Source organism: Xiphophorus couchianus, chromosome 6, assembly GCF_001444195.1.
Source record: "Xiphophorus couchianus chromosome 6, X_couchianus-1.0, whole genome shotgun sequence".
Classification (NCBI taxonomy): Eukaryota; Metazoa; Chordata; class Actinopteri; order Cyprinodontiformes; family Poeciliidae; genus Xiphophorus; species Xiphophorus couchianus.
In genome coordinates this window covers 1,586,387-1,605,188 of record NC_040233.1, presented here as the reverse complement: position 1 = coordinate 1,605,188, position 18,802 = coordinate 1,586,387, and the positions used below count along the sequence as shown (strand labels likewise).

General features: G+C 42.2%; 1 protein-coding gene across 1 annotated transcript; it reads right to left on the bottom strand.

The window, feature by feature from the left end:
- Positions 1-167: 167 nt before the first annotated feature.
- cyp7a1 (cytochrome P450, family 7, subfamily A, polypeptide 1) lies at positions 168-5,113 on the bottom strand. Its single transcript, XM_028019472.1, has 8 exons — positions 5,031-5,113; positions 4,086-4,326; positions 3,787-3,996; positions 3,414-3,608; positions 3,112-3,311; positions 1,450-1,583; positions 1,119-1,297; positions 168-847 (listed from the first exon to the last, which is right to left on the bottom strand). The coding sequence occupies exons 1-8, from the start codon at positions 5,111-5,113 to the stop codon at positions 545-547; spliced, it is 1,545 nt and encodes a 514-aa protein (XP_027875273.1). The 3' UTR covers positions 168-544.
- Positions 5,114-18,802: the final 13,689 nt, after the last annotated feature.

The window sequence follows — 18,802 nt, the reverse complement described above, 5'->3', positions numbered from 1 at the left end:
GAGTTAACACATGCTCCTGGCATTGCTCCTCCACACTGAGCTGCTAAGGGGGATCCCCATAATCTGCCCTCTGATAGCAGATGCCGTGTCCACCTGGTTAAGATGTAGCTTGGAGTTTGCAGGTTTGGCATTTGCTCATGCAGTGACATAAATCACAGGAAAATCAATAAATGTAATCAAATTTTAATTAATACTTATTTGTGATTTTGCTAATGTGCCTTTATTATTTCTTTAGATTTTTATTAACCTGCACATTTAAAGTTCATGGTGAGTTGAGTTTGTAAGTACTGTTTATAACTATTTAGTGTACATGGCTCTGAGAAGTACTGAATATGACAGAATGCCAGTAAAGATCTGGAAATATGTGATCATTTCTAATGATCCCATACAGCCTATTTTCTACAACCTGATTTTATAAAAAAAAAAAAAAAACAGGACATTGAAAAATAATTTAGTCTATTTACACACAGATGTCCTATTGTACTGTAAAATTTACATTATCTACAGTAAATAATTCAGTCAATCAGCACGGCAAGCACTGGGTTTAGTGGTTCTCCTTCCTCTTATATCTGAAGTCCACATCATATGTAGGTTGGAGAATTCCCAGACCGGCACGGGACTGGTCTAGAGGAGGAACTCTGATAGCAGGGTCTAATAATTCCATGTCAAAGCAGGACAGCATCAGAGTTAGAAACTGCTTGATCTCATACACAGCAAAAAATCTTCCAGGGCATTTTGTGACCCCCGAGCCAAAGGGCATGTAGAAGTAACGCAGCCGCCGCCCATTGCGATAAAACGTGGTTTTCTCCTGACCTTTCTCATCCAGGAAACGGTCAAACTTGTACTCCTGCAAGAAGGAAGAGAATGAGAAATGAAGAGCAATAGAGAGCAATGTTTCACTTTGTAGATTCAATTCATTTCCGTTTGATTATATAGCACCAATTGACAACACATCATCTCAAAGCCCTTTGGAAAAAAAGTCAATTCAATTAAAGTCATATATTCCCTCCAATTGATCATATTTATCAAACAAAGTGGTCAAGTTTATTATTCAAATTGATTTTAAAAAGTATTCTATCTAAGGAAGTCCAGCAGGTTAGGATAATGTGGGATCTTACATAAGGATCTTCATAGATTTCTGGATCATAATGCACCATGGGTGGATACAGGGCTATGACATCATCTTTCCTAATACGGTAAGCTTCTTGGTTGTCAAGGTGAAGCAGGAAATCCTCTTTGGCAACCCGAATATTCAAAGAGGCACTGGAAAGCCGCATGGCTTCTTTCATGATGCTGTCTATAATCAGTAGATTAAAAAAAAAAAAGTATTGACAATACAAATTTTCTTAACTGAATGAAAAAGTAAAATATTCAAAACTTGAATTTCCTGTGTTACACATATTTGATACTCATTTTGTAGAAATCAAAGATATATTTTAGTAATCTTACCCAACACAGGCATGTTGTCTAACTGGTCTCTGCTCAGGTTTAGCATGTTTGGCTCATCATGGTCCATTGTCAAACCTGAATCCCTCAGAACTTTCCGGACTTCTTTTTGAGCTGCTTTCAGAGCATCTGGGCTCCTGGGCACAAGTATGAAGTCATTTCAGTTGTGTTTCTTTATCTGTTGTTGCCTGTATTTTATGACATTTTTTGATTTTACAACAAACATAAAAGAAATCTTTCAATTTATTGTTATCAAGAGTTTAGTTTCCAAATGGGTTTAAACTATTTAAAACCTTTTTAAATGGTTTATTTAAAATAGGTTTCTATAGACCATTTTCTGTAGCACATTTCAAAACCCCCTAGGTTTACTACACTGTTGTATATTAAAACAGAAATACCTAAAAAAAAAATACAACCATACAAAACATACACATACAACGTGAAAAATTTAGCCAATACAATAAACATTTTGAATGGTAATACCATAATAACTTTCCACTTGTATAAGTTAATATTATTACATTACTGGATAGTTCTTGTGTTACTTTTGTAGCATATTATAATAATTTGAGAATGAAAGGTGTCATGTGACCAATGATCATTTTTGTCAACTTAATTTATAGCCCATTACATTAGGTGTAATAACTGTACCTCACTCTAAATAATAAAATAATGACTACCAAAATTATAAATCCACATATATAAGCATTTTGTCAGTATATTAAATATTTTGTACAAGACACTGTTCTCAAATTGGTGTTAAGCCTTTTTAAGAGAATGTGCAGCAAGGTGCTGCTGGTGTCCTGTGAGGATTATGCCATCCACTCTGCCAGCTTTCAGAGAGCAAACAGCATATAAACAGAAGTAACATGATTAATAAATCTTATTTCCAAGAAACAAGGATTTATTATGTACTATTAGATTATCGGCTAGACATAATACGTTTTAAAGGGTTTTTATGCCAATTGCATAACAAACAATTTATTGCATTATTTGCAAAATATTGTTTACTTCATTCAGTGTGCCAAAATCGGCTGTCACTGACGAAGACACGTGACAAAAATTGCGTCATTTTGTTTGCAGAGAGGTGTCACCTGCTCAACTCAACATTCTCATGCCACCCTGAGTGGTTGCCCAGGTCACCCATATCAGAAACCACCCCTAATTATTAGGAGGTTTTATGTTGTTGGGCAATATTAAGTTATTGGTTAAGAAAACAATTAACATTTGAACATTTAATGGCCTATTGAGAAGGGAGGCTTTATTAATTGTTATAAATATGGAAGCTAGTATACAGCAATAACAGTGTGTTAAAAATTTCTAACAATTTTCCATACAATCTTCCAGCACAGCTCACCAGAAGCTGGTGCTCAGGACAGTAGGCTTGTTGTTTAACTTCCAAATCAAATATCTGTAATACAGCAACACATAATGACCATTGTGCTAATAAGGAAATGTTGCTCTAAAGCAGAGTTTCTCAAGTCCGGTCTCAATTCCTGATTCAAATGTTTGCATGAGCTCATCTGCATGCCATCAAGTGCTACAGAAGCCTGTTAATCACCCACTTATTCAAGTAGGTGTGTGACAGAAGGGAAACACCTAAAACATGCAGGCTGTGGCCCCTGAGCACCGGAACTGAGAAACACTGGAGAGCAATTTTCTTACCTAATCATATAAAATAGACTCCAGAATGTAGCAGGCAGTGTGTTAGCCTGTGAAGCCCAAAGCAGGGCAACATGGGTTCTAGCTTTGCTCACATCATTGAATGTAGATAAGGAGTCATTCAGTATCATCCTCATAGAGATCAAGTCAGACATGTTGTGCCTCTTGGACAGGTTTTCTGCATGCATCGTCTTTGCTAGGTTCTGCAAATTAAATAACATAAAAATGAAATTCAAAGGACTAAGAAAGCTGTTATGACTTAATATTTTTGCATCCTGACATTATCTTGAGTACTATGCACTGACCTCTCTGGCACTGTAGGCACTCTTGAAAACATGGATGGGCAAGCCAGCTACAAGAGCAGGAAATATCTTGTCAAACTCCTTGAAGTTTTCCAAAGTGTTGAGGACCAACGCTTTCTGTGCAGCCTGTCTGATGTGACATTTGTCTTCTCCAAGCTCTTTACCAAACAGAGTCAAGTAGCCAGCTTCAAACATGACCTATTTAACGCCAAAACAGAGAGGACTGTATCAGGACTGGCTACAATACATCCCCTTTCGACGCAGTAATCCTATTCCTTAAACACAGTCTGCCCAATATCTGAAAACACTTTCTTTATTGATGGAATCCACTGAATCAAGTCTTCTCATCCTCTGGAAGATGAGAAGACTTGCTCACCTTGTAGCAGAAGGCAAAGATCCCGTCCACCTGCCACTCATCTTCACTTGGACTAAGTCTGTCTGACGTAAGCATGACATCTTGCAAGTGGCCCATCATAGTTTCTATCAGGGAGGGCAGAGCTTCCCCCTGCAGCGTCTTCAGAAAGGTTTGGTGAAGGTTTTCTGTGGTGTAACCATGACGAGGGTCAAAGCTGTCATGACCAAATGCCTAGAGATGGAAGGTCATGGATTATTATTAAAGTTCTTGTAGCTTAAGATATTTTCTTCTCAATATGTTTGATTAATACCAGTGTCTACCTTAACAGATGTAGCAAAATGAAATTTTGTCCAATCAAGGTGTCTTCCTTGTCTGATGACTGAGTGGTAGGAGAAGGGGTCACACAGGAAGTGAATGTATTGGCCTGCTATCTTGCAGGTGAAAATATGACCATACATCTTCTGCCGGCTGCGAAGGAACTGAAGAGGGTTTGCCCCAAATTGCAAAGCACAGCCCAGGTAGGGAATAAAACCATTTTCAATGACAGGCTCACCAGCTTGCCTGCAGAAAGCACCAAAATAGCAATAACATTTTTAAAATTCCCCCTTTTAACATGGTCAACTCTTTAATGACGTTGATATTCACTCGCTGCAAAATCTACATTGTTGTAAATATGGTAAATTTGTGGTAAATAAAATAGTCATACTTGTGAAATCCCACATATTTTCAGATATAGTAAGAGATACTGGATGTATTGTATACATACACACTTAAAGTATAATTCCACCTTAATTAAAAGATAAAAAAAATAAACAAAAAGTCATTTGATTCATGTTTTTCTGCGGATGCAGTGTTGCCGGACATTTTTAGACTTACTGAACTCTTATCTATCTTACTATTTTTTTAAACAAACATCCTCCTAACAACCAGGAGCAAAACATTGTGTTTCTTGCTCAATTGCAGCCACAATGACTCATCACTTCATAGCAATGATCACTGACACTTTATAAATAACACAGTAACAGTTTCTGTAAATCAGCAATGTAACAAATCATTTTGTAATAAGAGATGCTGGATCTCGATGACACCTTCCAGGCTAAAGAAAGGTTGTATTACAATTATTGTTCCTCTCATCACCTTTTTTAAATCATAAAGTTATTTATGGATTACACCAAAAGGTTAAAAACAGAAATTTCATGAAAAAGGACGAAATAAAACAAAGTCCAAGTACTGTAGCATTTTACATTTCATCAGTCCAGTCTTACCTGCGTCTTATCCCCAGAGCAAGCCACAACAGGCAACAAAATCCAACCACTACTCCCCAGATCAAAGCAATACTTATCATCATTTGAATGTTACAATGGTGACGACGATATCGACAATTAAGATAAGAACAAGATCCGAATCTGAAAGTGACTTATTTGTTAGTACTGCCCCATACAGATCAATCAAATTAAGTTTATTAAAGTTGAAAGTCCCATAGGAATTCTCATAGAAGTTCTCTGTTCTAGTGCAGAAATACTTAGGATCAATTGTTGCTGCCATTCACTGGAAAAGTAAGTGCATATATCTGTTGTGATGAAACAGGCAGCAAGTGACAGCTTTTATATTCCTCCTCCTTATGGGAGGGACCGCTGGAAAGGTGAGCTTAAAGTTGCATGTTGCTTCACATAACGTGTATGATTTGCTTCAGGCATATTACAAAAGTATGTTAAGTAAACATAAGTTATGTCTTGTCTGCAATGGGCTTTTTCAAAGATGATTCTTTGATCATTTAATCTTTTAATGGTTTTTTGTATTTTTTTTAAACTTTCAGACTTGATAATAAAACAAAGTTGTAATTTTTAAAATATCATGGGATATTGTGAAAACATGAAACACCAGGTTGCTAATCTCTCAGGGATCTCTCTAGGAACTGGAATTCCATGCATAGCGTGTGCAAGAGTGATGGCCTTGACCAGAGTCCATGGACAATGTTACTGAAAGACTGTTTTCTGATACGGCATCAGGGTTAGTAAATAGATTCAAGGTCTCACCTTTGTTTCGGTTGCATTTGAACTGTTGGAACTGGTTTGGATGGAAAATGAAACTGGTTTATCAAGAAAAACCACATCTAAAAACAACAAACACCATAAAAATAATAAAGAAAATTCTGTAAAGTTTGAGTAAGTGTGAGCAGTAGGACGAGGCCATGGTGAAAGTAAAGCTTCAACCCCAACATGACACCTGTCCAGTCTGTCTTTTAGGGAGCATAGCAGAAGGTAGAATCAGAAAGTCCATTTAAAAAGCTTTGAAATCTCTTTCAGAGTGATAGGTTTTCACATTTTCACCAGTCAGTTAAGTCTTGTAAGACCAGAGAGTCTGCAGTTACAGACTTAATCTTAATATTGTCAGGATCTGTGTTTTTCTGTGTTTATTTAGAGTTTTCTGTGTCCTTGAGTCTCTTCGTTGTCCTGTTCTCCCCTTGATTGTTCCCAGGTGTGTCTCGTTCTGTGATTACCCGCTGTGTATTTAACTCCACCTGTGTTCCTTGCTCCTCGTCGGATCCTTGTCAATGTCTTGTCAATTCAGTGTCAATCCGTTGTCAATGTGCGTGCTGCCGGTTGTTTGGACTGTGCTTTTCATTAAAATCATTATTCATCTTACCTGGGTCCGCTGCGTCTGCCTCACCACCCCTCACCGCACCACTTCATGACAAATATCTGCTTGGATGGAAAATGAACTCAGCACAACTTCAAAAGCTGCAATCAAAGAAGGTTAAGAGATGAATCTTCTGAATGGTCTATGGTAAATCTTTAATATTTACTCCTTTTCAACTGGTTATCAGTCTGAGATTTTACTAAGAGGTAAAGATACTTGGCACTACACCAGTCCCATGAGGGACGGTGGAGTCCCTGCTCGAAATTCCATGAAAGAGGTGTACGGAGTCTTGTGCCAGAAGCCCATTAAAATGCGTCTACATTGTTTTAAACTGTGTGATTGTGAGAGTGAGTGGGAATAAAAATAGCAACAGGTGTTTTGTTCCATATAACACAGTAGGAGTGTAACAGGTAAACCTTTTATGGATGCAAACTCAATTAAAAACCCACCTGTTTAGGATTGTATTTGAAACGTAATCAATTACAAATTTATTGATGGAACTTGACTTAATGCTGTGTTTTGATTATTGATTCTATGTTGCATTGTGTTTCTGTGTTGGATATGATGTAAAGCACTTTGAAATGTCTTGCTGCTGAAATGTGCTATACAAATAAAATTTGATTTGATTTGATTTAAATAAAGGACTGTACAGTAGGAGAGTGGTATAAAAACTATTAATCCTACAATGCAATGCATTAACCTACTTTCAGTTTCAGCAGCAAGAAAGTGAGTTTCACTGTTTGAGTGCGACAAGATCCCTCCTGAAGAAACTCTTTATTTCTCCTTTTATTTTTTATAATTTGTTTCTTACTGGCACTAGTGTGCTTTTTTGTTTTTATCTTTTATTTTTTTGACAGCAGGCAGGACAGAGTGGGGGAGCCCAGTATACCCTCTACGCCACACGATGCCCCTCCCTTTCAGCCCACCATTTGTAGGGGCGACAACAAAGAGATGTACCCTTCCCACTTTGACTCTGCTGGCAGAGACAGGACTGCTTACCAAAAGCCTTAAACCTGGCAGAAGTAATATTTGAATTATTCATTCCCCAAAGGAAGCATTGTCTCTGGGTGCCATTCTTCTGACAGAAAAAACATAAATCTTATGCTAGAAAATTACAGTCTGGAGGCCAGCAATGACAAAGGAGCAGAGTGTCTACAGGCTGGCGGCGATGAAAGGCCCTGAAGTCTGGAAGCTGGCTGTATAGCCGGAGGGACCCATAAAGAAGATCTGGAGGTCAGCTGTGCAGCTGGTGGGAACCATGAAGAGAATCTGGAGGTGGGCCTTTCAGCCGGTGGAAACCAGAGGCTTGAAAATCCTGTTGGTCAGGAGGCCAAAGGCCAAGGAGCTCGAGGCCCGCAGGATTGCAGCTCAGACAAGGATCTTGAGGAATTCTGAGGCAGGTTGTATTCTGCAGACTAGGGATCTAAGTACCAGAGGGGGAGATAGCTGGTTAGGTGTTGACCCTCTCATAGAAAGAAGTAAGTTGGGGGAGGCTGGTACTCCACAGGGAGAGTGTGTTAGCCTCTCAGTGGAAGGAAGTTAGAAGGGGAGGGGAGGGAGTACCTTGCGCAACAACAGGGCCAGGGACCGAGCGTTGGGGTTCACTGCAGGTCGAGGTCACCAAGGAGCACTGACTTGGAGAGGATCGAGTGCCGGAGGTCAAGGCCACCAAGGGAAGCTGAGCAGACGACAAGAGGACGACTCGGCCCTTCTAGCTGAGACTGTATGCTTCCTCCCTGTCCTGAAGACTCTTATTGACAGAGATTCGAGTTTTGTAATTTTTTATCTTACAGACTTCTCTACAGCTGGTTTTAATATTTAGATGCTGCCCTCTGCAATTTTTTAAAATAAATTTATTGTAATTAATTATGGTAAACTTTAACCAGAGATTGGTTACCTATTTTTCCGTCCCTAGTTTAACTAGGTGGTGTTGCTGGCTCATTTTACCTTCTGTCTACTTAAATTGATAACACATTATATAGAGCAGACCAGAACCAGAAGACCTGAGCGGTCTGGAAGGTTGATACAACAACAGCACTCTAGATCTATAACTCTAGATCTATAACTCTAGATCGTTCCTCTTTAGGTCCAAAAATAATAACTTCAGTTTTGTTTCTGTTCAGCTGGAGAAAGTTTTGGCACATCCACACATTTATCTGTTCTAAGCATCTGTTCAGTGATTGGATGGGGTCAAAGGTCACCTGGTGACATCATAATGTAGAGCTGTGTGTCATCTGCATAGTTATGGTAGCTAATATTATTTCCTGTTATAACCTGAGCTAGTGGGAGCATATAAATATTGAATAAGAGGGGTCCTAGGATTGAACCTTGGGGTACCCCACATGTGACCTTTGACCTCTTTGATGAGAAGTTTCCAGTTGAAACAAAGAAATCCCTGTTCTTTATGTAAGACTCAAACCAGTTGAGTGCTGGACCGGAGAGTCCGGCCCAGCTCTCCAGTCGATTCAGTAAAATGTCATGGTCAACAGTGTCAAAAGCTGCACTGAGGTCCAACAGAACCAGCACTGTGGTTCTCCCACAGTCTGTATTTATATGGATGTCATTGAACACTTTTACGAGGGCGGTCTCTGTGCAGTGGTGAGACTGGAAACCAGACTGGAAGGAGTCAAAGAGGTTGGTTATTGTTAGGAAGTTATTTAACTCTTTAAACAGCTTTTTCAATAACTTTGCTGATGAATGGGAGGTCAGAGGTCAGAGGTCAGCCTGTAATTCTGCATTATTGATTTGTCCAGATTGTTCTTTTTTATCAGTGTTTTGATTACTGCTGTTTTCAGAGCCTGGGGGAAAACGCCTGATGAGAGCCATGAGTTACTATTTGGAACAGATCAGAAACAATAACAGGCAGGACTTTCTTAAAGAAATGTGTTGGTAAAACATCCAGACAACTGGAGCTTAGTTGACTTATAATTTCCTGTAGGGTTTCATAATTAAGTAGTTGAAATTGGGTCATTTTTCCTGTATTTGTTTTGTTTGGGCACAACATTGGTACTGACTTTATAGTGGATGTGCAGATTAATCCTCTGATTTTTTTTATTTTCTCTGAAAAGAAGCTGGAAAACTGGTTGCAGGCGGCAATACATTGGAATTCAGGCGGTAACGTCACAGGAGGGTTTGTGATTCTGTCAACTGTTGCAAATAAAGCTCGAGCATTGCTAATGTTTTTGTTTATGACATCTGCAAAGAAAGCCTCTCTTGCATGTTTTAGTGTTAAATGATAGTTACGTAGTCTTTCTTTATAGATGTCACAATGAACGTGAAGGTGAGTTTTACGCCATTTTCGTTTGGCCCTACAGCAGAGTTGTCTTGCAGATCTACTGTAACTGTTTGTGCATTTCTCCATGGAGATTTCTTTTTGCCAGACACAACCTTCATTTTAATTGGGGCAACGGAATCAATAATATCTGAACCTTTAGACTGAAAATCATTTACCAACTTATCTACGTCATTACAGTTTAAGGGTGAGGAAGAAGAGTAGATTTGATTAAAAGTTTCTGCTGTGTTTTCTGTGAAAGAATGTTTTGTGATGGTTGCTGTTTGTCCAAGTGGGTTAAAGGATAACCACTTTAACTGCCACTGCTTTTGGTAGTTATGTTTTTTATTAGCTGTTTTCACTATTTTTATGCTTTTATGTTTTTATAACTAGATTAAAGGATTCCTCTGACAGTAAATGGCGCTGCTATCTTGACAGGTTCCTCTTGAAAAAGAGAACTCAATGAGGTTCTTGTCTGGTTAAATAGATGTTATTATCATTATGGACATCAAAAATGGGTGTTTTCCTCATTAAACAAACTGTTGAGACCCAAAGAAGTTAAATTAAAACCTAAATATTGTTTAGATTTGAATTTGGTTAGTATTTGTAGATTCCTGTGCTGCTGACCAAGTTATCTGAACTTGGTCAAATAACCCCTACAACTCCAACCTACAACTTTCTGAAAAACTCTACTGCCTCTCCAATTATGCTACAGGAGTGTTTGTTGAAAAAAGGGCAACTGCACAGCAGTGGTATTTAGCTCAGCATACTGAGTTAGGGAATCATCTGTATCTGCAGTCACAAGTTCACTCTCTAACGTTCACCAAACTGAACTTCCTCAATGTCCAACACTTTAAACCAGGGGTGTCAAACTCGAATCCACAGTGGACCAAAATTTTAAATTGAACAAAGCCGCGGGCCAAGGTTGAACAAATGAATCTTTTAATATGGACCCAAACAAGTTTTGATTTAACAATAAATATTGAACAAGCAAGGCTTATATAACTTAAAAGTGCAGGCGTGCAAAATTGAGTTGCTAATAATAATAATAAAACATATAAATGGCATATTAAATCAAATTTAAATAAAAATTGAAAGCCTCCTTTCTGAGGTAAATGTCAAAATTAGCTTCGTACACAGGATAATAAATTTGAAAATAAAATAACATAACAACTATGAATAAATCGTTAAATAAACTATGAATAAACCATTCAGGCTTTGGAGTAACAAGAAAAGGTGCATAGAAAACTTATTTATTGCTCATTTTGCGACACACTGATCTACTCTGATGCAGCCAAGCCAGATACCTGGCATCTTTTCTTGGATGCCAGTTCATCAATGTCGGGGCTCAGGGTTTGAGCTGAGGAAACCTTCATTATCGAACAAAGGTGTTCGTCAGTCAGACGTCTCCTGTGAGACGTTTTCATCATCTTCACTGAGGAGAAAAGTTGCTCACATACATATGTAAACAGATATTCTGTCTCCCACCTGTCCAGAAAAGTTCTATTTTCTGTCTTTCTTTTTGCCATTTTTTGGTAGGGTAACACAGTGACGGCTGTAGTTTGAGGTCACAGTGTGGTTTGGGGGAGAGGCCCGGGGATGCGGGGTGCACCGGGGCTTTCACCGAAGGAGTGCACAAGAAGACGGATCGCCACCTTCCTACTACATCCATGTCCGCTACCATAAGTGCTACTGACACAGAGGAGGAGGCGTGTCTGCCTCTGTCCTGATTGACACGCCAAAAAAACAGCAGAGCATTATGGGATTTGTAGTATAAGCGGTGAATGCGGCGTCACAGCGTTGCCACCGTATAATACCGGCGGGCCGGCTCTAATATTAATTTGAAATTGCCTCGTCGGGCCAAATATAATTACACTGCGGGCCAAATTTGGCCCGAGGGCCAGAGTTTGACATCTATGCTTTAAAGAACTACCCAAATATACTTCACACAACTGCTCTATACAATTGTTCTCTGATGCTTTACCTAACAACAGCACCACAAGCCAATTTCTTAACTTCAAGTTTGTTTGTGTTGTAGAAAATGACATTTACTTCCCTTTCAAAATGTAATGGTTTTTACTAACTTACTTGACCTTTTCCTGGATGGAAAAATGATTGTCTGCTTTTTAAAAAAGTTTTTCTACCGCATTTTCTAATATGGTTGGCTAATAAAAACGTAAACATGCTGCATGTTACTTGTGGAGGGGAGAGAAGAAGCAGAATTGAAGCTAATACCTATAAGTACTTAAATCTGATTATTATGAAGGCTACCAGAGACTTGGTTTACAATGATTTTTTTAATGAATTAAATCTTCATTTATTAAAACATCCTGGAAGCTATTTTACAAGTAGGGAGAAGTAACATATAAGCTTGTAAACTAAGTACCATAACTTAAGCTTAATGCTCACACCAGGGCCCTCATGTATAAAATGTGTGTGCACAAAAAATGTGCGGCTCCATACGCACTAGTCATCATGTCTAAAAATGAACATGGTGAGAAAATGTGTGTAAATATATGCAAACTTTTGACATGCTGTGAAAATGTGCGGCATCCACGCAAACGTTTTCTGTGGACAATAATAAACTACAAAGTGTCAAAACTCACCTAAATCTGATGACATTCAGTTATTTAGACTAAGAAGCATTGTCATGTTAGATTCAATTTGTTTTGCCCACATGCAGAACACTACACAGGAGAGACGAAATCAGTGAAGGCAGTTTATTGGAAAATAAATGATAGGTAGAAAACGGTCCAAATCCGGGGGGTATGGCTCAGGAAACAATCGGCACACTAAGGAAAAAACTGCAAGCGAAGTGGTGAGTTCACGGTAATCGGAAACGGGGATGTTGGTAGTAGTAATGGCTCAATCTTACTTGGAGAGAGGGGAAACTTGTCTGGGGGTTTACTCGGGAGGTCCGAAGTCTCACTCTTGGTGTGGTTCCAGGTGATCCAGGGTCTTGGCGGAGGAGGATCCAGGTATTGACATGAGGAAGCGGTGGAGGGCGGACAGGTGGGCTCAGGCGTGAAGGAGGACTGACGAGAAGTAATTCTGTCCGCTGGAGGAAACTGGAGATGCTGAAAACAAAGAAGGACAATGTGGAATTACTCCAAGGTCTTTCAAGGAAAGAATCTTAGATTGCTCACGTCGGGGCTCAGAGCACCATGGAAGGCTAACACTCCAGCGTCGAAGTATTGGTAGCGCGGCCCTCTTGTACTCCAGGACTGATGAGCTGATTGAGTACTGGTGTGGAAGGTGATGACACACCTCTCCGGAAAAAGGTGGGCCTGGTGCCATCTAGTGGACGGAAGGTGAGTAGCAAAAGTGGAAACAAAAAAGAAAAAACAGAACCCACAAAAAGGGACAAAACCCCGGTTCCCGACAGTACCCCCCCTCAACAGTCGCCACCTGGTGGCCGAGAAGAAGAGGAGGGAAGCGAGGAACGATAATCCCTAGTAAGGGAAGGATCTAAAATAAAAGAGCCGGGAACCCTGAAGCAATCCTCCGGACCATAGCCCTCCCAATCGACAAGGTACTGCCAGCCCCGACCTCGCCGACGGGAGTCCACGATCCGGCGGACAGTGTACGCAGGGTGGCCATCAACATCACGGGCGGGAGGAGGGGGGTCGGAAGGAGGGCAAAGAGCACTAGTGAGGACAGGCTTTATCTGGGAAACATGGAAAGTGGGGTGAATGCGAAAGGACGCAGGGAGGCGGAGACGAACTGCAGACGGGTTTATGACGGTCTCGATTTCAAAGGGGCCGATAAATCTGGGGGAGAGTTTTCTAGACTTGGCCTTAAGTGGGACGTCCCGGGACGACAACCACACTTTCTGACCCGGGGTGTAGGTAGGAGCCGGAACTCGTTTACGGTCAGCGAGGCGTTTGTTTCAACTGGCTGTGTTACCGAGGTTGTGGATGGCCATTCTCCAGACCTTTTGGCAGCGGCGGATGTGATGACGGACAGAAGTTACAGCAATATTGTTCTCCTCAGTAGGGAGTAGAGGTGGTTGATAACCAAGAGAGGATTCGAACGGGGACAAACCAGTAGCGGCAGAAACATGGCTATTGTGGGCATACTCCACCCAAGTGAGGAACTGACACCAGTCAGACGGGTTGGCTGAGGTAAAACAGCGGAGGGTGGATTCAAGTTCCTGGTTCATTCTCTCAACTTGGCCATTGGTCTGGGGATGGAAACCAGATGTTAACGAAACCTTAGCTTGTAGTGCCACACAAAACGTTTTCCAGACTTGTGATATAAATTGGGGCCCACGGTCAGACAGTATCTCAAGTGGGATGCCGTGTAGGCGGAAAACATGTTTAATTAGGAGTTGGGCGGTCTGAAACGCTGTAGGCAGTTTGCGGAGGGGAACCAAATGGCAAGCCTTGGAAAACCGGTCTACAATAGTGAGAATGGTGGTCATACCTCTGGATGGTGGTATCCGGTGACAAAATCCACAGAAATGTGAGACCACGGGCGTCCGGGTATGGGGAGAGGTTGAAGGAGGCCGAACGGAGGTTGGTGGGATGATTTGTTCCTAGAACAGACTGTGCAGGCTAAGACGTACTCCTTCACATCTCTGTGAATGGAGGACCACCAGAATTTGCGTTGAATGAGGGAAATGGTTCGACTGATACCTGGATGTCCCGAGAAGCGTGGATCCACTGAATGAAATGGGCTCTGATGGAAGTTGGAACGTAAATCTTGTTTGGTGGACAAGAGTCGGGGGGTGGTTCAGCTTGGTGGGCCTGTTTGATGAGATCCTCGATCTCCCATGTGACGGCTGCCACAGTGCAGCTGGGAGGAAGGATGGTGGCCGGTTTCTCTTCTGCGTCATCTGGAGCATGGAGGCGGGACAGAGCATCTGGTTTGACATTTCTGGTTCCTGGGTGATAAGAAATAGAGAGATTAAACCGGGAAAAGAACAACGACCACCAAGACTGGCGGGGATTTAGCCTCTTGGCTGATTGTAGATATGATAAATTTTTGTGATCGGTCCAAACCAGAACCGGATGTCCCGCTCCCTCTAACCAGTGCCGCCACTCCTCCAGGGCCAGCTTAATGGCCAACAGTTCCCGATCTCCCACATCATAATTACGCTCTGGCGGGGTTAATCGGCGAGAGAAGAAGGCACAGGGGTGAGTCTTATTGTCGCAACTGGATACCTGGGACAGTACGGCCCCCACTCCGGTATCCGAGGCGTCGACCTCCACAATGAACTGCCTGGAGGGATCAGGTTGAATGAGAATGGGAGCGTTAGAGAAGAGGGTCTTGAGTTGACTGAAAGCGGCGTCTGCTTCTGGAGTCCAACTGAAAGGGGTTTTGGTGGATGTTAGAGCGGTTAACGGCAGGGCGGTTTGGCTGTAGTTGCGGATGAACCGGCGGTAAAAGTTGGCAAAGCCAAGGAAACGTTGCAACTGTTTCCGTGTCTCTGGAACCGGCCACTCCAACACCGCCCGGATCTTCTCCTCCATTGGTCTAACCTGTCCGCCCTCTAGGATGAAACCAAGGAAGGAGACAGATGCCTTGTGAAATTTGCATTTCTCTGCTTTAACATAAAGTCTGTTTTCCAAGGGACGTTGAAGAACTAAACGGGCATGACGTTTATGCTCTGCTGGGGACTTAGAATAAATCAGAATGTCATCCAGGTATACAAAAACGAATACATTTAGAAAGTCTCTCCAACACATCATTGACCAAGGCTTGGAAATAAGCTGCGGCATTGGACAACCCGAACGGCATGACCAAATATTCAAAATGGCCGATGGGAGTTTTGAACGCGGTCTTCCACTCGTCTCCTTGACGAATGCGGAGTAAGTGATAAGTGTTTCTCAAGTCTAATTTGGAAAAAATGGTTGTGTCATGAACTGGCTCAAACGCAGATGATAACAGAGGTAAGGGATACTTGTTCTTTACCGTTATGTTATTTAACCCCCTGTAGTCAATGCATGGTCGTAGCGAGCCATCCTTCTTAGCCACGAAGAAAAATCCTGCCCCCAGAGGAGAGGAAGATGGACGAATGAGGCCGGCGGCCAGGGACTCCTTGATGTATTGTTCCATCGTTTCCCGTTCCGGTCTGGAGATGTTATACAGGCGACTAGAGGGTAGAGGAGCACCGGGCAAAAGGTCTATAGAGCAATCGTACGGCCGATGAGGAGGCAATAAAAGAGCCTTGGACTTACTAAAAACTGGAGCCAAGTCGTGATATTCCGGTGAGATGGTAGACAGATCGGGAGGCTCCGCCTCTTGCGGTTCTGCTGGCGACAGACCTGGGGGAATGGCAGAATGGCCATAAGATTCTGTTCGCACCCCAAATCAACAAGGACGGACAACGGAAACGCCTGACCATTGCTGATCAACGTGGCTGGTAACAGAAGACGAAGAGATTCGTCCCTCATAGACTGGTCCACCAGCCCCCTCGCCTCTACTGGCGGACCTGGGGGTTTAACCGTACCGGACACTGGGCAAGGAAATGTCCCGGAGAGCCACAATATAAACAAAGGCGGGATGTAATCCGCTTGCGTCGTTCCTCTGGAGTGAGGCGAGTGCGGCCCACCTGCATGGGTTCAGGATCTGTGGGAGGCAGAGGGGAGATCGAGGGGATAGGAACAGCGGCTGCGTAGGACCTAGCCAGGGAACCTCTCCGGCTTCTCTCCCTAACCCGGGACTGGATCCTGTTATCAAGACGGACGGTTAAGTTTATTAGCTCCTCTAATGTTTCAGGCTCGTCTAAGACAGCGAGCTCACCCTGGATAGAGTCATTCAGGGCGTGAAAATATGCGGCGGTATTCCAGCTAGCTGCCGCGGCTCTTATTCTGAAGTCGACAGCGAAATCCGCCACCGTTCGCTGTCCCTGTTTGATTTTCCAAAGCTCGCGTGAATTGAATGATTTGTCCGCATCCTGACTGAACACCTGCTTAAATTCCTTTAGGAAAGCCTCAAACGTGCACCCATAATCTGCCGACGAAGAAAATCGGGCCTCGGCCCACGCTAACGCCCGACCTGACAATAGAGAAAGAACATAAGCGGTTTTGGCACTGTCCTGGGTAAAACTGTGAGGTGAGTGATTAAATATGATAGAGCACTGTAATATGAAACCTCTGCACTTGCTCAGGTCACCGGAGAACCTCTCAGGAGTTGGGGGTCGGATCTCAGCAAACACAGGCTGGGCTGACTGGGCTGGATCTGGGACTGAAACAGGCTCCGGAGACGGGGAGGGAGGAACCGAGTGTTGAAGGAAATTAGTGAGTTCCGCTAGCCGTCGATTGGTTTCGGTTTGATGGGTACTTAGCTCTCGCAAAGCGGTTTCGTGGGATTGTAGGAGAGTATGCTGCTTGGATAGCGTTCTCCTGATAGCGTCTGCTGGGCTGGTTTGTTGGCTGGAGTGTTCTGTCATGTTAGATTCAATTTGTTTTGCCCACATGCAGAACACTACACAGGAGAGACGAAATCAGTAAAGGCAGTTTATTGGAAAATAAATGATAGGTGGAAAACGGTCCAAATCCGGGGGGTATGGCTCAGGAAACAATCGGCACACTAAGGAAAAAACTGCAAGCGAAGTGGTGAGTTCACGGTAATCGGAAATGGGGATGTTGGTAGTAGTAATGGCTCAATCTTACTTGGAGAGAGGGGAAACTTGTCTGGGGGTTTACTCGGGAGGTCCGAAGTCTCACTCTTGGTGTGGTTCCAGGTGATCCAGGGTCTTGGCGGAGGAGGATCCAGGTATTGACATGAGAAAGCGGTGAAGGGCGGACAGGTGGGCTCAGGCGTGAAGGAGGACTGACGAGAAGTAATTCTGTCCGCTGGAGGAAACTGGAGATGCTGAAAACAAAGAAGGACAATGTGGAATTACTCCAAGGTCTTTCAAGGAAAGAATCTTAGATTGCTCACGTCGGGGCTCAGAGCACCATGGAAGGCTAACACTCCAGCGTCGAAGTATTGGTAGCGCGGCCCTCTTGTACTCCAGGACTGATGAGCTGATTGAGTACTGGTGTGGAAGGTGATGACACACCTCTCCGGAAAAAGGTGGGCCTGGTGCCATCTAGTGGACGGAAGGTGAGTAGCAAAAGTGGAAACAAAAAAGAAAAAACAGAACCCACAAAAAGGGACAAAACCCCGGTTCCCGACAAGCATCAAACCTGATGGGGTTTTTTCATGGTTTTAATATTTTATTGTTTAAACGTAAACAATGAAACTAAACCGCATTTATCCTCAGACAATAACACCAGTTCTCCAGTCCCTCCACTGACTCCCTGTAACTCAGAGAATAGACTTTAAAATCCTGTTAGTTTATAAATCACTGAACGGCTTAGCACCACAATACATTAAAGATCTGCTGCTGTTGTATCAACCTTCCAGACCTCTCAGGTTCTGGTTCTGGTTCTGCTCTGCATCCCCATGGGGATGCAGAGCAGAACCAGAACCAAACATGGAAAATCAACATTCAGCTTCTATGCACCACAACAAACTTCCAGAAAACTGTAAAACAGCTGAAACACTGACTTCCTTTAAATCTAGACTAAAAACCCACCTGTTTAGAGTTGGATTAGAAACATAAGCAATTATAAATTTAATGATGGCTCTTGACTTAATGTCATGTTTTTATTTGTTGATTCTATGTTGCATGATTTTGTGTTTTTGTGTTTGTTATGATGTAAAGCACTTTGAAATGCCTTGTTGCTGAAATGTGCTATACAAATAAAATTTTATTGATTCATTGATTGAATAACCTGACACGCACACAAAATAAAGAAAATAAAAATAAAAGGATGTGAAAACTTCACTTGAATGTAAATAGTACTTTTCTTCAGTTTTTGTCTCATAAAGACTGAATGCAGCTATGGTATCATTTCATATGGATCAGCAGATTAACTCCAAACAGTTCGGGTTTGATTATTTTGAACAAGGTGTGTATGCAATCACACGTATATAAGTAGCTGCACGAATGTGAGTTGCGTAAATGTGGAGTTTTGGCTCTGATGGAGAAAATCCCAATGGAAGGATTCAGAGGGAGCCATTGATCAGAGATCATATTGATCTGCTGGTAAATGTTGATGATGGTTTATTATTGTTTAGATTAATCCAGACTGATCATCCTGGAGCTCTGAGCAAAACTTATAGCAGGAG

Coding starts and splice junctions, on each gene's coding strand:
- cyp7a1 (XM_028019472.1), bottom strand. CDS start 5,113: ATGATGATAAGTATTGCTTTGATCTGGGGAGTAGTGGTTGGATTTTGT. Junction 3,997..4,085: donor ATTTTGCTACATCTGTTAAG/GTAGACACTGGT, acceptor TTCCATCTCTAG/GCATTTGGTCATGACAGCTT. Junction 1,584..3,111: donor AGTCTATTTTATATGATTAG/GTAAGAAAATTG, acceptor ACTTGTGCCCAG/GAGCCCAGATGCTCTGAAAG.